The following is a 15,717-nucleotide window of genomic DNA, read 5'->3' as shown; positions in this document are numbered from 1 at the left end:
ATGAAATATAAGAGTGCGTGGTAATCATTAGCCTCTCTTGCAGCAGCGCATTCATTATGTTGACTAACAGTGGATGCTCTGGTGTCTCTGCTCTGATGTCCTGGCTCCTCTGTCTGCAGGCTGTGTAATTTTGAGCAAACCACTTAACCTCTCTCTACCTGTTTCCCCTTAAGTTAAATGGAGGTAACGATGCTATTACTTCATAGTGTTCTTATGCACATCAAATTAGATAATATATTTAAAATCCTTAGCATAGTGCTTCATGTATTTTCATTGCCCAGTAAATGTTAGTTATTTTGATCATCATCACCACCATATACTTATGTTTTTCAATTTAGTTTTCTTAAGTTTTCCTTTAATATGAGCAAAATGATGACAGGGAGATTGGGGGAACATACTTTAGTCTTGGTCTTTACACTAGTTTTTCTATCTTGAGGAGCTCAAATACCTGTTATTATTAGAATAACCTTTGACAAAAACAAAACAACCAAAACAATAATAACACAACAACCCAAAAATACAAGCAAATTTTAATTTACTCTAAAAGTAATAGACTCTTTATTCAGTGATTATTCTGTAATTACATGTAATTAATAATTTGGAAATCTTTAAACCTGAAATGTAGCCTGTAATTTTTTATATTTTTTAACTGGTGACATGCTGTTTTTTACATTTCAGAATGATGATATTGAAACAGATATTAACAAACTAAAGCCTCAGCAAGAACCAGGACGAAAGATAGAAGAACTTAAAATGTATGAACACCTTTTCCCTGAGCTTGTTGATGATTTTCAGGTATAAATATAGAAAATTCAGCATCTTAACTGATTTTAAGAAAACATTTTTTTCCTCCCTTAGGTGTGTAATGAGTGTTTTCATTTGTCCAAAATGAAAGTAGTGGTGCTTTTCTGAGTGACATTGGACAATTACATCAACATTCGGAGTATAAATTGCTTATCTGTAAAATGAGGGAAGTACCTCATTTAATGGACACAGGGTTTTACTCCTTAAAAAATTAATCTTGCCCTGGCCATTGTGGCTCAGTTGGTTGGAGCGTTGTCCTGTAACCAAAATGTTGTAGGTTTGGTTCCTGGTCAGGGCACATACCTAGGTTGCGGGTTTGATCCCTGGTTTCGGGGTGTGTGGGAGGCGACCGATTGACACTTCTCTTTCACACTGATGTGTCTCTCTATCCTTTCCTCTTTCCATAAAAGCATTGAAAATAATGTCCTTGGGTGAGGATAAAAATAAAAATAACAAAAAATTAAATAACAGTTCTTTAAAAATGGCAATTCAAAATCTTATTTTGAAGTCGTCTTTGTATCAGTTGCATTCAACTAAGGGTAAATGAGAGAGCTAAGAGACAGAATATTTTAAATTTAAAATATGTGTAGTCTATGTATGTTGAATTTTTTTCCCCCAGAAAGTGATTGTAGAATTGTGGAATGTCTGGGAGAGAGGGAGGCAACTTGAAGTTTTTAAATCTAAGTTGGTTCATAGGCAGAGTGACTTCTTGTTAACATTTCTTACCCTCATTTATTTACTGGAAACAATTATTCAGGCTGGATTAGACAGCAAATAAAGCTAATTAATTGATGGCAATGAGTAGATCTAGTGTCTTATTCTCACTGTGCTCACTTGGCGGTGGGTCCTTGAAAAACTCTGAAACTGTTTAGGATCTTAAACTGTGAAATAAAGGGTTTGAAGCAAACCCCATGCCCTTAAGTTCCATACGTTGATACTTAGTTCCCAGTTGTTGAAATAAAAAGACTTTAATGTGAGGTCATATGGGAGAAATAAAAAAAGAGAAATACTTGCTAGCTGACGTTTACATTCCACAGTTATAATTATTCAGGTTTCTCCTTGGAACTCATGAGCTTTGGCTGCAGTACAAGGAACAGCAAGGTGCCCTCCTTCCCCCTTCCCTGGTGTCTTTGTTGCCCCCCAGCCCCCTAGACGTGGTGTATAGGAAGGTGCTGTGAAATCAAGGGTACTGGAAACAACACAGGGATGAAAGAGAGTGTGTTTGTCAAAAAAAGAGAGAGAAAAGGAGGTAGGAAGAGGCATTTGGAAAAGGGCACAGGATGATTTTCTTACAGTCAACCTACAGGACGTATCTGGCTGCTGTTTTAACACTTTTCTGACCAGGTGAGAGCCACCTAAAAGTAAAACCACAGCGATGGCAAATACTGCTAACTCAAAGCAGAAAAACATGGTGGAAGGGATTTGGGGAAGAAATTGATTATTATGTGAAGAAGTCACCTACTTTCTTCTCTGTGTGCATATGAGAACTATGTAATGTGATTAAAAATTGTAGGGTTAGAGAGTAGTAGTTTTTTAGTGGGTGTGAAAGCCAGGATTTTGATTCTTATCCTTTTACAAGACAGTTCTTTTTTGCTTGTAGGCTACAATGATGAAGTCTTCTTGTATGTCTGCCTATTAGTTATCAGCTAGAGTAGGTTATGCTTGATGGTTTCTTGCTTGGTACCTATCAAACAGCTTGCCAACTTGCCCTTTGTTTTGGCTGCCCCTAGAGCAGGTTCTTACTTTGGTCTAACTTGGTGTGTTCAGAGCTAGATGGTAAAGACAGGTCTGTTTCAGTGAGAGACCTCTGGAAGATCTTATTCCCAAAGTGTCCTCCTTTTTATTGTGTTTAAGCAAAAGAAACTGCTTCAATATTTCAGGTAGTACATAGTTATTAATACATTCTCTACTTTGCCATGAAGTTTTATGTGAATAGTTAGCTCTATTTCTATAGCACGGTTAGAGGAAATAACTCATTGTCTTTTATTTACATAATTGGAAAGTCACTTCCAAAGTAGTTGTGTTGACACTTGACTATCTGATTTTTAGGTTTTAGAGGAATGCACTGTTCAAATACTTTAGTATCTAGTTTTTAAACATTTTTATTTGTTGATTTTAGAGAAAGAGAGGAAGGAGCGGGGGAGAGAGAGAGAGAGAAAGAGAGAGAAACATCGATTTATTCCACTTATTTATGCATTCATTGGTTGGTTTTTCTGTGTGTGCTGATCAGGGATCAGACCTGAGACCTTGGTGTATCAGGTCAACACTCTGACCTGCTGAGTGACATGGCCAAGGCCTCTAGCCTCTGTTTTTTTGAAGTCTGTGTTAGAACTACATATAAGCAATACTTAAGTAATATGCTTTTGAGAATTACAAATATTGGTTGGTACCAAATAGGAAGTGTTGGAAAGAATATTTTTTCAGCCACCATTATACCAAATATTCGCAGGTCATGAGATGGTAACCATCAATGCAATTGATATTATGACATTTTACACTTTGATTTGTATGCCATTTTTGACATCAGCCAATGAAGCTTAAAATTACTTGATACATAGGTGTGTTTGAATCCTGAGCACCACGCACTTTGTTTCCCGATGTGTTAAATCTGTTATTCAATGGCCAGGTGGAGGCAAAAAGAATGCACTTGAAGGTAACATACGGAATTATTAAAGTAATTATCAACATATTTTTAAGGGAAACTTGCATGCTTTGAAAACTATGATTATTTATTCATAATGACAATTACAGTTTCATTTCTTTTTTTAAAAAACATTTTATTTATTTATTTTTAGACAGAGGGGAAGGGAGGGAGAAAGAGAGAGAAACATCAGTGTGTGGTTGCCTCTCAAGCAACCCCTGCTGGGGACCTGGCCCCCAACCCAGGCATGTGCCCTGACTAGGAATTGAACCAGCAACCCTTGCTTCACAGGCCAGCACTCAATCCACTGAGCCACAGCAGCCAGGGCTGCTTTTGTTTCTTGATGGCACAATATGGAAAGTGTGAAAATTCTGTGTTTTGACAGCTCTTTTTTTTTTTAAATCTGTTATAGCATACTTACTGAAATTTACCATATGGACTTTTATTATTTTTATTTTTCTCTTTTTTCCTTTTTAATTTGGTTTTAAATTTTTATTCAAGTTATATATATGTGGTCAGAGTTTTAAGAGTCGAATAGTTTTCAGAGTTTAATCAGGAAAACTATTATCCCCTTCCACCTGCTATTTTCTAAATCACTTTTAGCATGTTTTAGAAGTTAATCTCCATATTTCTAAATGATATTCTCAGTGCCATGTCTTGAGTTTTTCAGCTTTTGTTCTTTTTCTTAAATTTTATTTTATTTTGTAATGTTATCATTTTAAGATAGGCATGTAGTACTTTTCAGCCTTTCTTTTTTTCAGTATTTGCATTTTTAGGTGATAAATTTTACTCTAATTACTGTTTTAGCTGTATCATATAAGTTTTGATTTTTAGTATTTTTATTATATTTTGTTTTGAAAATTTATTTACATTATGATTTTTTCCTTTGATTCACTGGTAGTGTCAAAGCTGGCTTTAAATTTTTAATTTATTTCTAGCACATTGTTACAGGATAAGAGGACAAAAATTCTTTATTCTTATAATCCTTTGACATTTTTGAGCCTTATTTTATGGTTTTAAATTTGTCAAGTTTTGTTATCATTTCTTTTGTTCTGGAAAGAGTTCTTTGCTTGTTGGGTGCAGCTGTATATTCGCCTTTAGCAAAAGATTGTTAATTGTGTTGGTAACTTCTTTTCTGTTTTTATGGATTTGTATTCCTGTGATATCAGTTACTGTGCAGGTCTTTCAATTTTTGTTATATATTTTTTGAGGCTTATTACTTATTGTGTATAAATGTAAATTAATTTCCTTTTGAACTTTTTATTAAGTTAACTGTCTTTATCTCTAAGACTTTAAGGCAAAAAGTTTAAAAAAATATATTAGTGTAGTTACATTAATTTGCCTGTATCCCTGGTATCTTTTAAAATCTTTTTACTTTCAACTTTTTGATATCCTTAGGTGTGTATCTTTTAAACAGCATATAATTGAATTAAAAAATCAAGTTGAGTGTTTGCTATTAACTGGGGCATATTGTGTACATAATGTTATTCTTATATTTGGATTTATCTTTATTATCGTATTTTGTATTTTCACTTGTTTTTCTCTATGTTTTTGTCCCTTTTCCTTGCCTTCATCTGGATTATTTTTTTTCTTGCTTCACCATAAGTTTGAAAGCTATACAGTCTTGAAATTATTTATTTTAAACAAATTAAGGTATAATTTATGTATAATAAACTGTATTCATTTAAAGTATAAGTTTGAGTATTTACACTTATGCAAAAATTTTAATTACTGTTTATGAAACATTTACTAAATTCTGAAGTTAATCATGGCCTTCTTTTCCTCTTTCTCTTACTTAGAAAAGGAAACTTAAGAGTTCTTGAACTACAGTCACCTCCCCAAACAACTTAGAACTGTAGCTTTTAAAAACATCAGGATGGTGCTTTGTGTTTTACATTCACTTTTTAAGGTTTACCCACATTTTTACGATCTTTCTATTTTTCATTTATTCATGTTTCTCAGACCTTCTTTCTGTGTGAATTACTTTCCTTCTGTCTGAAATGTGTCTTTTAGTGTTTGTCTCTCTTTTTGTCTTTTAGTTCGAAAGTGTCTTTGTTTTGTACTAATTTTTGAAACTTAGTCTCATTTTTTCCTGGCTTATTAAAGTCAGTTTTATTGAAGTATAATTTATATGTGATAAATTATATACATTTAAGGTCAACAAGTTGTGACAAATTTATACAACTGTGTAACTGTCAACCCAGTTAAGGTGCAGAATTATTTCTGTCACCCCAGAAGGTCTCCCTAGGTCCCTTATATTCAACCATCTCACTTCCTGCCCAGGTACATACTGACCTGTCTCTGTTACTCCCAGTTAATTTTGCCTGTTTGAGAACTTCTCACCACTGGAATCACATAGTGTGTGCTCTTTTATGTAAGGCTTTTTATGTTTAGCGTGTGTTTTCAAGTTTCACCCACATTATTACACAAGTGATTTTGTTCTTTATTGTTGGATAGTATTTCATTGTATGAATACACCACAATTTCTATATCCATTCTCTTATTGATGAGTATTGGAATGTCAGCCATTTTGGGCTATTATGAATAAAATTTATACTACTCTCAGTATACAAAGCTTTTTTGTGGAAATATTCATTAATTTCTACTGGGTAAATAAATACCTACAAATGAAAATGTTGGGTAGTAGATATGATAAGTGTATGTTTTAACTTTAGAAGAAATTTTTTTCTGGTGACTTTCAAGATTTTTTTTTTAGCTTCAACGCTATCTATGCATTTTCCCCAAGTAGTGTTGACCAAGTGTGGGTATTCTGTTTTTAACTCTTGTTTGGGATTCATTGTCTTTTGGAATTTGTGAGTTGTTTTCCCATAGGATCTGGAAAAACTCTTCTCAAAACCCTCAAAATGAAAACCAAAATTCTTACAATAGCCTGCAAAGCCCTTCAATACCTGGCTCTTTTTTACCTTTTGAAATCATCTTGTTCACTGTGCTCAGTTATGCCAACCTCCTTGACTTTGAACACATCGGGCTTTGCCCAATCTGGGTCCTGTGTACTGTCTTTGCTTGTATTTCATTTTGGTCAGGTTCTCCCCATCACGGCATTTAAAACGGTGACCCAGCACTCCTCCCCTGGCACCCCCAACTGATGGTGTTGCTCCTTCCCCCCTTTTGCTAAAACCCTTGCCCTTTCGATAGTCCATAAAATATATTTATATCATGTTTATTACTTGTTGTATTGGCAGTTTTCTCCCCTCCTTCCTTAGAAGAATATAAGCTGCACAAGGGAAGAGTTTTGTGTTTTTTAAGTGACGAGTTTTTAAGTTCCTGAAACAGTGCTTGGCACAAAGCAGGCACTTGTAGATGCTTGTTGAATTAGTGAATAACAATTTGGTTGTGATTTCTTTAAGAGGATTTTGGATGATTTTAATGTCTCTCTTTCCCTTTCTAAAATTTTCCATATTTTTGTTGTATATAGGCACCATTTTTATAAGAAAAAATAAATGTAATGAATTTTGTTGTGGTTAAATACAGGGAGGAGCAGAAGGAAGCTTACAGTTATGAGAATGTGTAACACAGTTTATTCTTCCTATTTATTAATTACTGTATTAGTTTTCATATAAACAACTGTAAAACTGATTTTGCCTTAACCTGTACTGTGTCTTTTGTTAGTGAGATTAAGGTATACTGTTTTATTCATCTTTAAAATGTTTAAATGTTAGGTTTCTAAAGCAGCATATAAAATGAATATGGTCTTAGTTTTGTTAATACATTGTAATATTTACAGGTAGAAGTTTAAACATATTTTTTTATTTTCAAAGGACTATGACTTAATCTCCAAAGAACCAAAGCCTTTAATATTTGAGGGGAAAGCGCGTGGTCCTATTGTTGTCCCTACAGCAGGAGAGGAAGCAACCGGGAACTCGGGCAGTTTACGAAAAGGAGTCGCAATGAAGGCAAAAGTGTCTCCCAAAGGGGATGAAGGTGATAAGAAACCTGCCTTTTTGGATCTGGCGAAAGAAGATATGCACGATAATGACAGAACATTACCACAGCAGCTAGGTGATCAAAATAGAACTATTTCATCTGTCCATGGCTTCAACAGTGATATTGTGAAGGCCTTGGACCGAATTACATTGCAGAATATTCCTTCTCAAACAGCTCCAGGTTGTACCGCAGGAGTGAAGAAGGACTACAGCCTCCCTCTCACTGTCGTCACGTGCCCGAAGGCGTGTCCGCACGTGGCTGCTTGTGGAAGTGTTCTGTTTGAGGGGAGAACAGTTCAGCTAGGGAAGCTTTGCTGTACGGGAGTGGAAACTGAGGATGATGAAGACAGCGAGTCTGCTTCATCCGTGGAACAAGCATCAATTGAAGTCTCCGATGGCCCAACGCTCCACGACTCAGATCTCTATATCGAGGTTGTGAAAAATACGAAGTCTGTCCCAGAGTATTCAGAGGTGGCTTATCCTGATTATTTTGGTCACATTCCACCTCCATTCAAAGAGCCTATTTTAGAAAGGCCTTATGGTGTACAGAGGTGAGTGGCAGATTCCTTCTTCCTTCTAAATAAGACTGTTGTTAAAGTAAGAGCTGTGCTTAAAAAAAACTAGGTATTTAGGAAGAAAATTACTCTGAATTTAAGTTATTGTAATTTTTATCCAACTTTGGCAGTTTTACATTGTTTGAAATTGTCCTTATAGGTTTGCTTTGTTTATTTTCTAAGTTCCTTACTTATTCAGATGTAGCCAGCATAATAAACCTGACCATATCTTGGGATCATATATAGCATAGCATCAGGACAGGGGACTGACTTTGCTGGGACAATTTAGAAATTAAAAAAAAAAATGTTATTGTTGTTCAAGTACAGTTGTCTCCATTTCTCCCCCACTATTCCCCCCTGCCCCACCCATCCTCACCCTCTAGAAATTTTTTTATTTAAAAAAATATTTTATTTATTTATTTTTAGGGAGAGGGGAAGGGAGGAGGGAGGAGAGGGTGAGAAACATCATTGTGAGAGAGAAACATCCATCGGCTGCCTCTTGTACATGCCCTAACTGGAGACCAAACCTGCATCCAGGCATGTGCCCTGACTGGGAGTCAAACTAACACCCCTTTTGCTTTGTGGGATGATGCCCAGGCAACTGAGCCACATGGGTCAGAGTGAAATTTTTTAAATAAAAAATTTAGAAACTTTAGAGTGAATCTGAAAATGTAAAAACAAATTAATTAGTAACCTTTGAATAAATGTTACATTAGTAATATGTTAATTTAATAATTTGATTATCTTTTTAACTTGATTTACATGTATGATTTAAAAATAGCAGTATGGACAGTGTTACTTTGTTGTGAAATTTGAAATTGGAAATATACAATATAAAAATTTGGAATTTATAAAAATGGTAACTAGTTACTGAATCTTGCCAATCAATTTTGGAAATGATAGTATTAACTATTGCCAGCTAGTGAACATTTGGCATATAAATACATTTTTAGTGTGACTTGACTGTTTTCAGTGATTATGGTTAAGATTTTGTGATAGTGGCTTACCAGCACCTAAAAACATTTATATGTTCTTATTATGAGCATGATAGGTAATGATAAAAGAAGACATTATTTTGGGTATTTGGTTCTCTGTAGACTATAAGCACTTTTAAGGCAATAACTGTATCTTTCTTTTTATCTTTAGCATGTGGGTATAATAAGTCATTTTTACTTGGCACCTTAGTATATGTTTAATGCTACCAGTTGGCTCCTTGACTCACAGGTGTGGAATTACATACAACATAGTGTCCGGATGGGGGACTGACTTTGCTGGGAAGGGTGTGTGGGAGGGGGCTCGTTCCTTGGCGTCTGCTGGTTGTATCACAGACTGCACCATCCAGAGGCAGCTGGCCTCTTAGAGTGCTGGAATGGCCTTCAAAAGGCACAGGTGAAGCTGCAACTCAGAGGAAATTATCTGCAAGGATGTGTTACATGCACTGCATGAGAAACTTCCACATGGTTATTTATCCCCAATAGAAAGAATGAGGCTGGGAACCAGGAGGTGGTAACAGAAATAGTCCTACTTAATATAGTGTGCCATGTCCCAGTGGGGGACTTTTCGCTTTATGGTCCTGTACGTCTGGGCTCTGCAGGATTAGAAGTCCTGGTCGTCCGAGTGAGTACAATCTTTCCAAGGGGTACCCAGCAAGGCTACAATTTAACTGCAGACTGTGCTTGTCAACGGTTTACTTGAAACTCTCGTATCTGGCAGGCAGGAATAGTTGCTCATAGCCTTCAGCCACCATACCTTTGGGACCTATAGTAGCATTCATGCTGAGGCCATTGGCTGACCATGATGGGGTCACTAGAGTGGAACCATTCTTGACCCATGCAGGGGTCTGCTAATAGGCAGTCTTTTCTCTGAGGCTGAGGCTTTTGCAGAGCTGCTCTGCAGTCTGTGGCTCTCCCTGCTCAGTGTGCTCCCCTTTCCCAGGTGTCACACCTGCTTTATGGACAGTCTTGAAGGCCCTCCTCACCTACTGCTAATGTCTTTCTCCTTTGTTCTGTACACATTCCCCCCAATAGATCTCTTGCACGTCTGATTGTGTCTTGGCATTTGTGTTTTGAAGGACCTTAAGTGATGCTTCTGGAGGGAGCCAGGATCAGTTGGTGACTTGAGTTTTCTTCTTCTTAGTGTCACCTCTAAGGCTCTCTACCTCCTCAGAGTCAAAGGTGTGTCATGGTGACCACAGAAAGCACTTCTTTATTTTTATTTACTTACTATTATTTTTTAATTAAAGATAGACTTTTTAAAAAATTGATTTTTAGAAGGAGAGAAAGGAAGTCGGGGAGAGAGAGAAGAGAGAAACGTCGACTGATTCTTGTGTGTCCCCTGACCAGGAATCAACCCAAAACCTTGGGGTACCGGAACAACGCTCTAACCAGCTGACCTACTCGGCCAGGACATTAGGTGTTCTTTAAGGTCTCAGGAAAAGTTTCCTTGTTACATTGCTTCAGTCTGAAAGTTTGGTTTCTTCTTACTACCCTGTGATAACTGAGATAAGATTAGAAGGGAGGAGAACTGTGAAATAGACTGTTACGATTGTGTAAGTCTCTGATTCTCAGCCTTGAGTTCAGCCAGCAGCGATCCTTCTTGTTTCTCCTCATGGGCTGCGTGCTATGAAAGCTTTTCTCAGTCAAGTGTTTCCTTTTCTCCTTTCCTCCCTCCCTCCCTTCTTTCCCTTCCTCCCTTCTTTCTCTCCTTCTGCCTTCCTTCAGCTGCTTCTGATGTTGGGCTCTGTCCCTGCCTGGCTGGGTCTTTTAGAGAATAGTGTTCCACCGAGGTCTCAAGCTCTGCTTGCTCTTTCCCCAGGACTGGGCTTATCCTGACAGTGGAGGAATGTTTACAGTCTGGGAAATACTGTGGCTCTTCTGCAACCCTCTCCTCTCTTACAGTATTTATGATGAATTCTTTCACTCATCCCTGAAACATGGACCTTGTCATCACTCTACAGGTCTAATCTACAGACTGGAGTTTGACCTCTTCAGTATATTGGGCCACCTGTAGGACATTTTCCTGAAGTAGCTGATTTTTTTTTACTGCCTCTGTACAAAGCATAATGTAATCCTGAGTTTGTTGATTATTTAAACCAAAACTTTAAGGTATACTTTTGATAGAAACAGCATGATAAAAGATCAAAAGGTCAGTGGGAGTTGGTTTGTATGTTTTGCAGGTAGGTGTGTTGGTGTGCAAGTTAAGTGCAAAGGGGATGGAGCTCAAGGAAATTAAACACACTGACATCCTATAATCATGGTGGTTCTATAAGATTTTAATGGAGCTGAAGTAGTCCTATTGCCTAGTGATGTCATAGCAATAATACTGTTGTAGCACCATGCATTGCTTACGGGTTTGTTGCGATGCTGGTTTAAACATCTTCATTACTGTACTGCATGTACCATTATAGTAGTAGCCTGCACCATCTCGGTTTGTGTGCGTGCTCTCTGCTGTTTGCACAGTGATGAAATCGCCCAGTGATGCCTCTGTCATTAAGCAACACGTGAATATAGTGTTCGAGTATATGTATGTGGCTATACCATACTGTCTATAAAGACTATCTTTGGATCCTCAGAGGACACGTATGTAATGAACGCCATTTTTCATAATATCTTCATGGTCGACATAACAGTGAGTTCTGCTGAGTTGTTTCTGTGATGTTGCTCTGTATTTGTTGAAACCTAACAAAGTACAGTTTTGCTGGTGGTCACATGTCATGTGAACTTTTGAGTCTTTTCTGGACTAAACGATCTGCACCTTTTTCAGACTGTACTGCACAACATTTTTTCTTTTGAGCCACACCTTTGATAAGTATTGAATGTCAGTAAGTTTGAGGTTATAGTCCCCTGAGGGTACCTGGGAAATAATTTGTTGTGTTTAGGCTGTAGAGTCATTTATTTTAATAGGCATCTGAGGTAAAGGAAAGAAGGATTGATATCTTTTTAAAAGTTTATTTATTTATTTTTAGAGAGAAGGGAAGAGAGGGAGAAAGAAAGGGAGAGAAACATCAGTCAGTTGCCTCTTGCATGCCCCTAACTGGGGACCTGGCCCACAGCCCAGGCATGTGCCCTGACCAGGAGTCAAACTGGTGACCTTTTGGATCAACAGGCTGGTGCTCAATCCACTGAGCCACACCAGCCAGGGCGGATATCTTTTTATGAAACTCATGCTCCTTAACACAAATACCTGTCTGAATAAAATACCTGTTTATTTTCTTTATTAATGAGGGCTGAGGGCAGGGCAAATATTTTCCTCAAGTATTTATTTTAGGTTTAGTTTAATATAAATGGGCAATTGTGTCCCCTAAAATACCTTGTCAGAGGTTGAAAACCAGGAGTCTCTAGGCCGTATTCAACTTGTGCATGATTTTGGCTTCACTTGCAGAGCGTTTTTTTAAGCTGATTGCCAACATTTAAAGTTTGAGAGATTCCACATAGAAATCCAAGTTTCTGGTGTTTCTTAAAAAAATGTAGTATGACAACCTTAACCTCTTTTCTGCTTGGCAATAATGAGTTTGTTTTCAGGCAGAACCCGTGTTCCCCAGTTTTCCACCCTGCCGCCCCATCAGCCGCTCTCGTTACATTGTGTGCCGGCCTGCCGCTTCTGCTTTTTCACCCCGTTTTACATGATGGGAGCATGGCTGCAGCACTGAGCTGTTATATCAGCTTTCTAGTGCAATCTTTCTTCTAAAACAATCAAACCTTTGTAAGGATTGATTTTTGCACGTTTGTGGTATATATCAATCTCACTTAATAAATTACTCTGACAGGTGGAAGCATTTAATCATTTACCCATACTTGATCATTTCTTTTGTGTGGTGTATCAGAGTCTGTGTAAGTGCCACCTCTTTCATTGGTAAAGGTCTGGATGACATAAATTTTGGATTTGTTTATTATAAGTAATAACTTCTTAAAAGGTTGTTTCTTTAGAAAGAATTGGGTATTGGAAAGTAATGACATCAAACCTAAATCAAGGATATTTATCATAATATTTTGATAATAGGTTTGTTTTTCAGTGTGCTTTGTCAGTGATGAGTTTTTTTTGGTAGAATACAATTTAAAAATAAATTATATTTAATTGTATAACTACTAGGTTAAGAATTTCAGTTACACTTTAAAAAATTTTAGTATGCTTTTTTCATGTGTTTAACTATTATACTCTTTAATATTTTCCTGAAAATTTTTAATTCTTTATTAGAATAAGTGCTTGGCTAATTGTGTTAGATTTCTAAATTATATGAGAGTGCATACTCCTTAAACACAGAGAAGGGTCTCTGTGCAGGAGACTAGCCTCACATCCACCTGAAGTTAAGGAGACTTCAGTGTTGAGGGTATTCTTGAAATTTTATTATTATAATTATTTTAGCAAACTTTTTACTCTGCTTTCTCAATAAATCGATAAACCACAGTTCTGATCTGTATTACTAATTTTTAGCTGAAACAAAAGCAAAATTTAAATTAGTTACATAATTGGCTTCCTCATTAAGAGTAAGTGATACAGTAGTCCCTCCTGACCCCTAGTTTTACTTTCCTTGGTTTCAATTACCTGTAGTCAGCCTTGGTCTGAGAATATTAAATGGAAAAATATTGGAAATAATTCATTAAGTTTTAAATTGCACGCTGTTCTGAGTAGGGTGACGAAATCTCGTGCTGTCCTGCTCCCTCCTGCTCGGGATGTGACATCCCTTTGTGCTGTGCATCACGCTGAATGCACTCCACGCTGTGTATGCTCCCTGCCCACTCGTCACTAAGTGGCCATCGCAGTGATCAGGCCGCCTGTTGCAGCATTGCAGTGCCTGTGTACAAGGCACCCTCATTTTCCTTAGCGGTGGCCCCAAAACGCAAGAGTGGTAGTGATGCTGGCAGTTGGAATATGTCAAAGAAAAGCTGTGAAGTGCTTCCTTTAAGTGAAAAGGTGAATTAATAGTGCACTAAGATAGATTGAGAAAGAGCATATTCATGTAGTGCTTATTGTAATATGTTGTTATAGTTGTTCTGTGTTATTATGAGTGATTGTTGTCAGTCACTTCCTGTGCCTGATTTATAAACTCAACTTCATTTTATGTGTGTACATGTGAAAAAAATACAGCCCCACCCCCACACACGGATCGGTGCTGTGCGTGGTTTCAGGCGTCCGCTGGGGATCTTGAACCATGTCCCTCTTCACTGCTCTACTAACGCCAGCAGGTGCCTCCCCACCGTGGCCTTTATGCTCATTTGCCTGGAATTTCAGGCACCTGGCTTTGTGATCCAGGTCTGCGCTGTTTAAGCCACGGTTTGGTGCCATTTTTGATGATTGTTGTCTTCCTTCTCTTGAATATTGATGGAAAGGTTGTGGGCTCTGTGTGGGGTCTTTAGGACAGTGGCAGGGATTTTAGGAATATTCTAGGTAGTTGGTGTCCATTTTGTTGGACTGCCTCAGGGGGAGATCAGGCCTAGGGAATCCTGGAGATGCAGGGACCAGCCTCTGCTTCCTGACACAGGTGTTGCCCTCACGCACATTTCCTCTGCAGCTGTAGAAGAGAACAGACTCTGCACAGTGTGCAGGCAGGTTGCCAGCTGCATTTTAGCTCAGTGCCAGTGAGAGTGGGTTTTGAAAATTTCCTTCTAACGTAATCTCTGGCTTTTCGGATCTTTACTGATTCTCATAATGCTACTATTATGTGTGCAGAATTATTTCCCTAGGGGCTAGAGAGTGGACCCACACCATTTCTATGTAGCAAAGCATAATAGACATTCAAGATTTATTTCCTAGACCTCAGACTTCAAAAATACTGATTTTTTCTTGTTATATAGTGATAATTTTTTGTTCAAAAATACATAGAGCAGTGATCATTTTTATTTTAAGAAATTTTTATCATTTTACACTTTTTAACAATCTAATACCTATTCTGGAGAAAGTTGTGCCTTTTGCATATATCAGTGAATTTTGGTCAAACTTCTCTTTTATGATTTTAGGACAAAAATTGCCCAAGATATTGAGAGGCTAATACATCAGAGTGATATCATAGATCGAGTGGTATATGACTTAGATAACCCAAAGTAAGTCTGATTTTTTTTGTTTTTGTTTTACTTTCATTAGTTTTATTTTTACTGTAAGATGTCAGTGTTATTTTAAAAGATATAAAGTATTGTTTAACTTCCACCTAGTTTACTGTCACGATGTTTTCAACTTTTACAGGGATATAATGGTAATGTAATATTACTCATGTTTTTTACTTAAGTTGAATATATCACAAGCTTTTGTTTGTTCTCAGGTGGACTTTTAATGGGTATAATAAGGTAAAGGTCACAAATTGATGCAGTGTTTTTTAAAAACTAAAATTACTTCCACTTAAGAGAGTGGAGGTTTCCTATGAAATGCTGTAAATTTGTCCTGTAATATTGAGCCTTCGTTTCCTTAGAACAATAAATTGCCATCCCCTTCAGAAGGAATATAAGCTCACTAATTCCTCATAGTCTCCACTGTGCTTTCTTGTCTCTTACTGTTTAGAAACTGCTTCAGTCCTTGAAATTACTGGCCTGACCTTTGAAACCATTTGTTTTTGATCCGTGATTTGTTAGTGTCACGTACAGTTTAGGATTATCACTAATATCACATTTTAGGGTTTAAATAAAAGTAATAAATGAAAATTACAAATGATGAATGGGACTATTATTTAGTCATTTTTCTCTTCATATGATAAATTTAATTAGGTCTCAGTGAATTTTCCTTCCCCTTTAACATTCTAATCTTTTTGGAAAATTTTACGTTTTACTGATTTTTTTTTTAAAGATTT

At 37.0% G+C, this 15,717-nt stretch overlaps 1 protein-coding gene and 1 long non-coding RNA gene across 11 annotated transcripts in view; both read left to right on the top strand.

The window, feature by feature from the left end:
- Positions 1 to 15,717, top strand: part of AGTPBP1 (ATP/GTP binding protein 1) — a 138,683-nt gene that overhangs the window by 71,818 nt on the left and 51,148 nt on the right. For all 10 annotated transcript variants that reach the window (XM_036021798.1, XM_036021797.1, XM_036021799.1 and 7 more), the window contains 3 exons: positions 679 to 795; positions 7,225 to 7,940; positions 14,897 to 14,980. In XM_036021798.1, the coding sequence (XP_035877691.1) occupies positions 679 to 795; positions 7,225 to 7,940; positions 14,897 to 14,980 (917 nt within the window). The remainder of the gene's footprint in view (positions 1 to 678; positions 796 to 7,224; positions 7,941 to 14,896; positions 14,981 to 15,717) is intronic.
- Positions 1,103 to 3,429, top strand: LOC118499716. Its single transcript, XR_004902235.1, has 2 exons — positions 1,103 to 1,936; positions 1,970 to 3,429. It is a non-coding gene; the product is annotated as an uncharacterized LOC118499716 (long non-coding RNA).

Source organism: Phyllostomus discolor, chromosome 3 (assembly GCF_004126475.2).
Source record: "Phyllostomus discolor isolate MPI-MPIP mPhyDis1 chromosome 3, mPhyDis1.pri.v3, whole genome shotgun sequence".
NCBI classification, from domain to species: domain Eukaryota; kingdom Metazoa; phylum Chordata; class Mammalia; order Chiroptera; family Phyllostomidae; genus Phyllostomus; species Phyllostomus discolor.
This window is presented reverse-complemented; position numbering and strand designations above follow the sequence as displayed.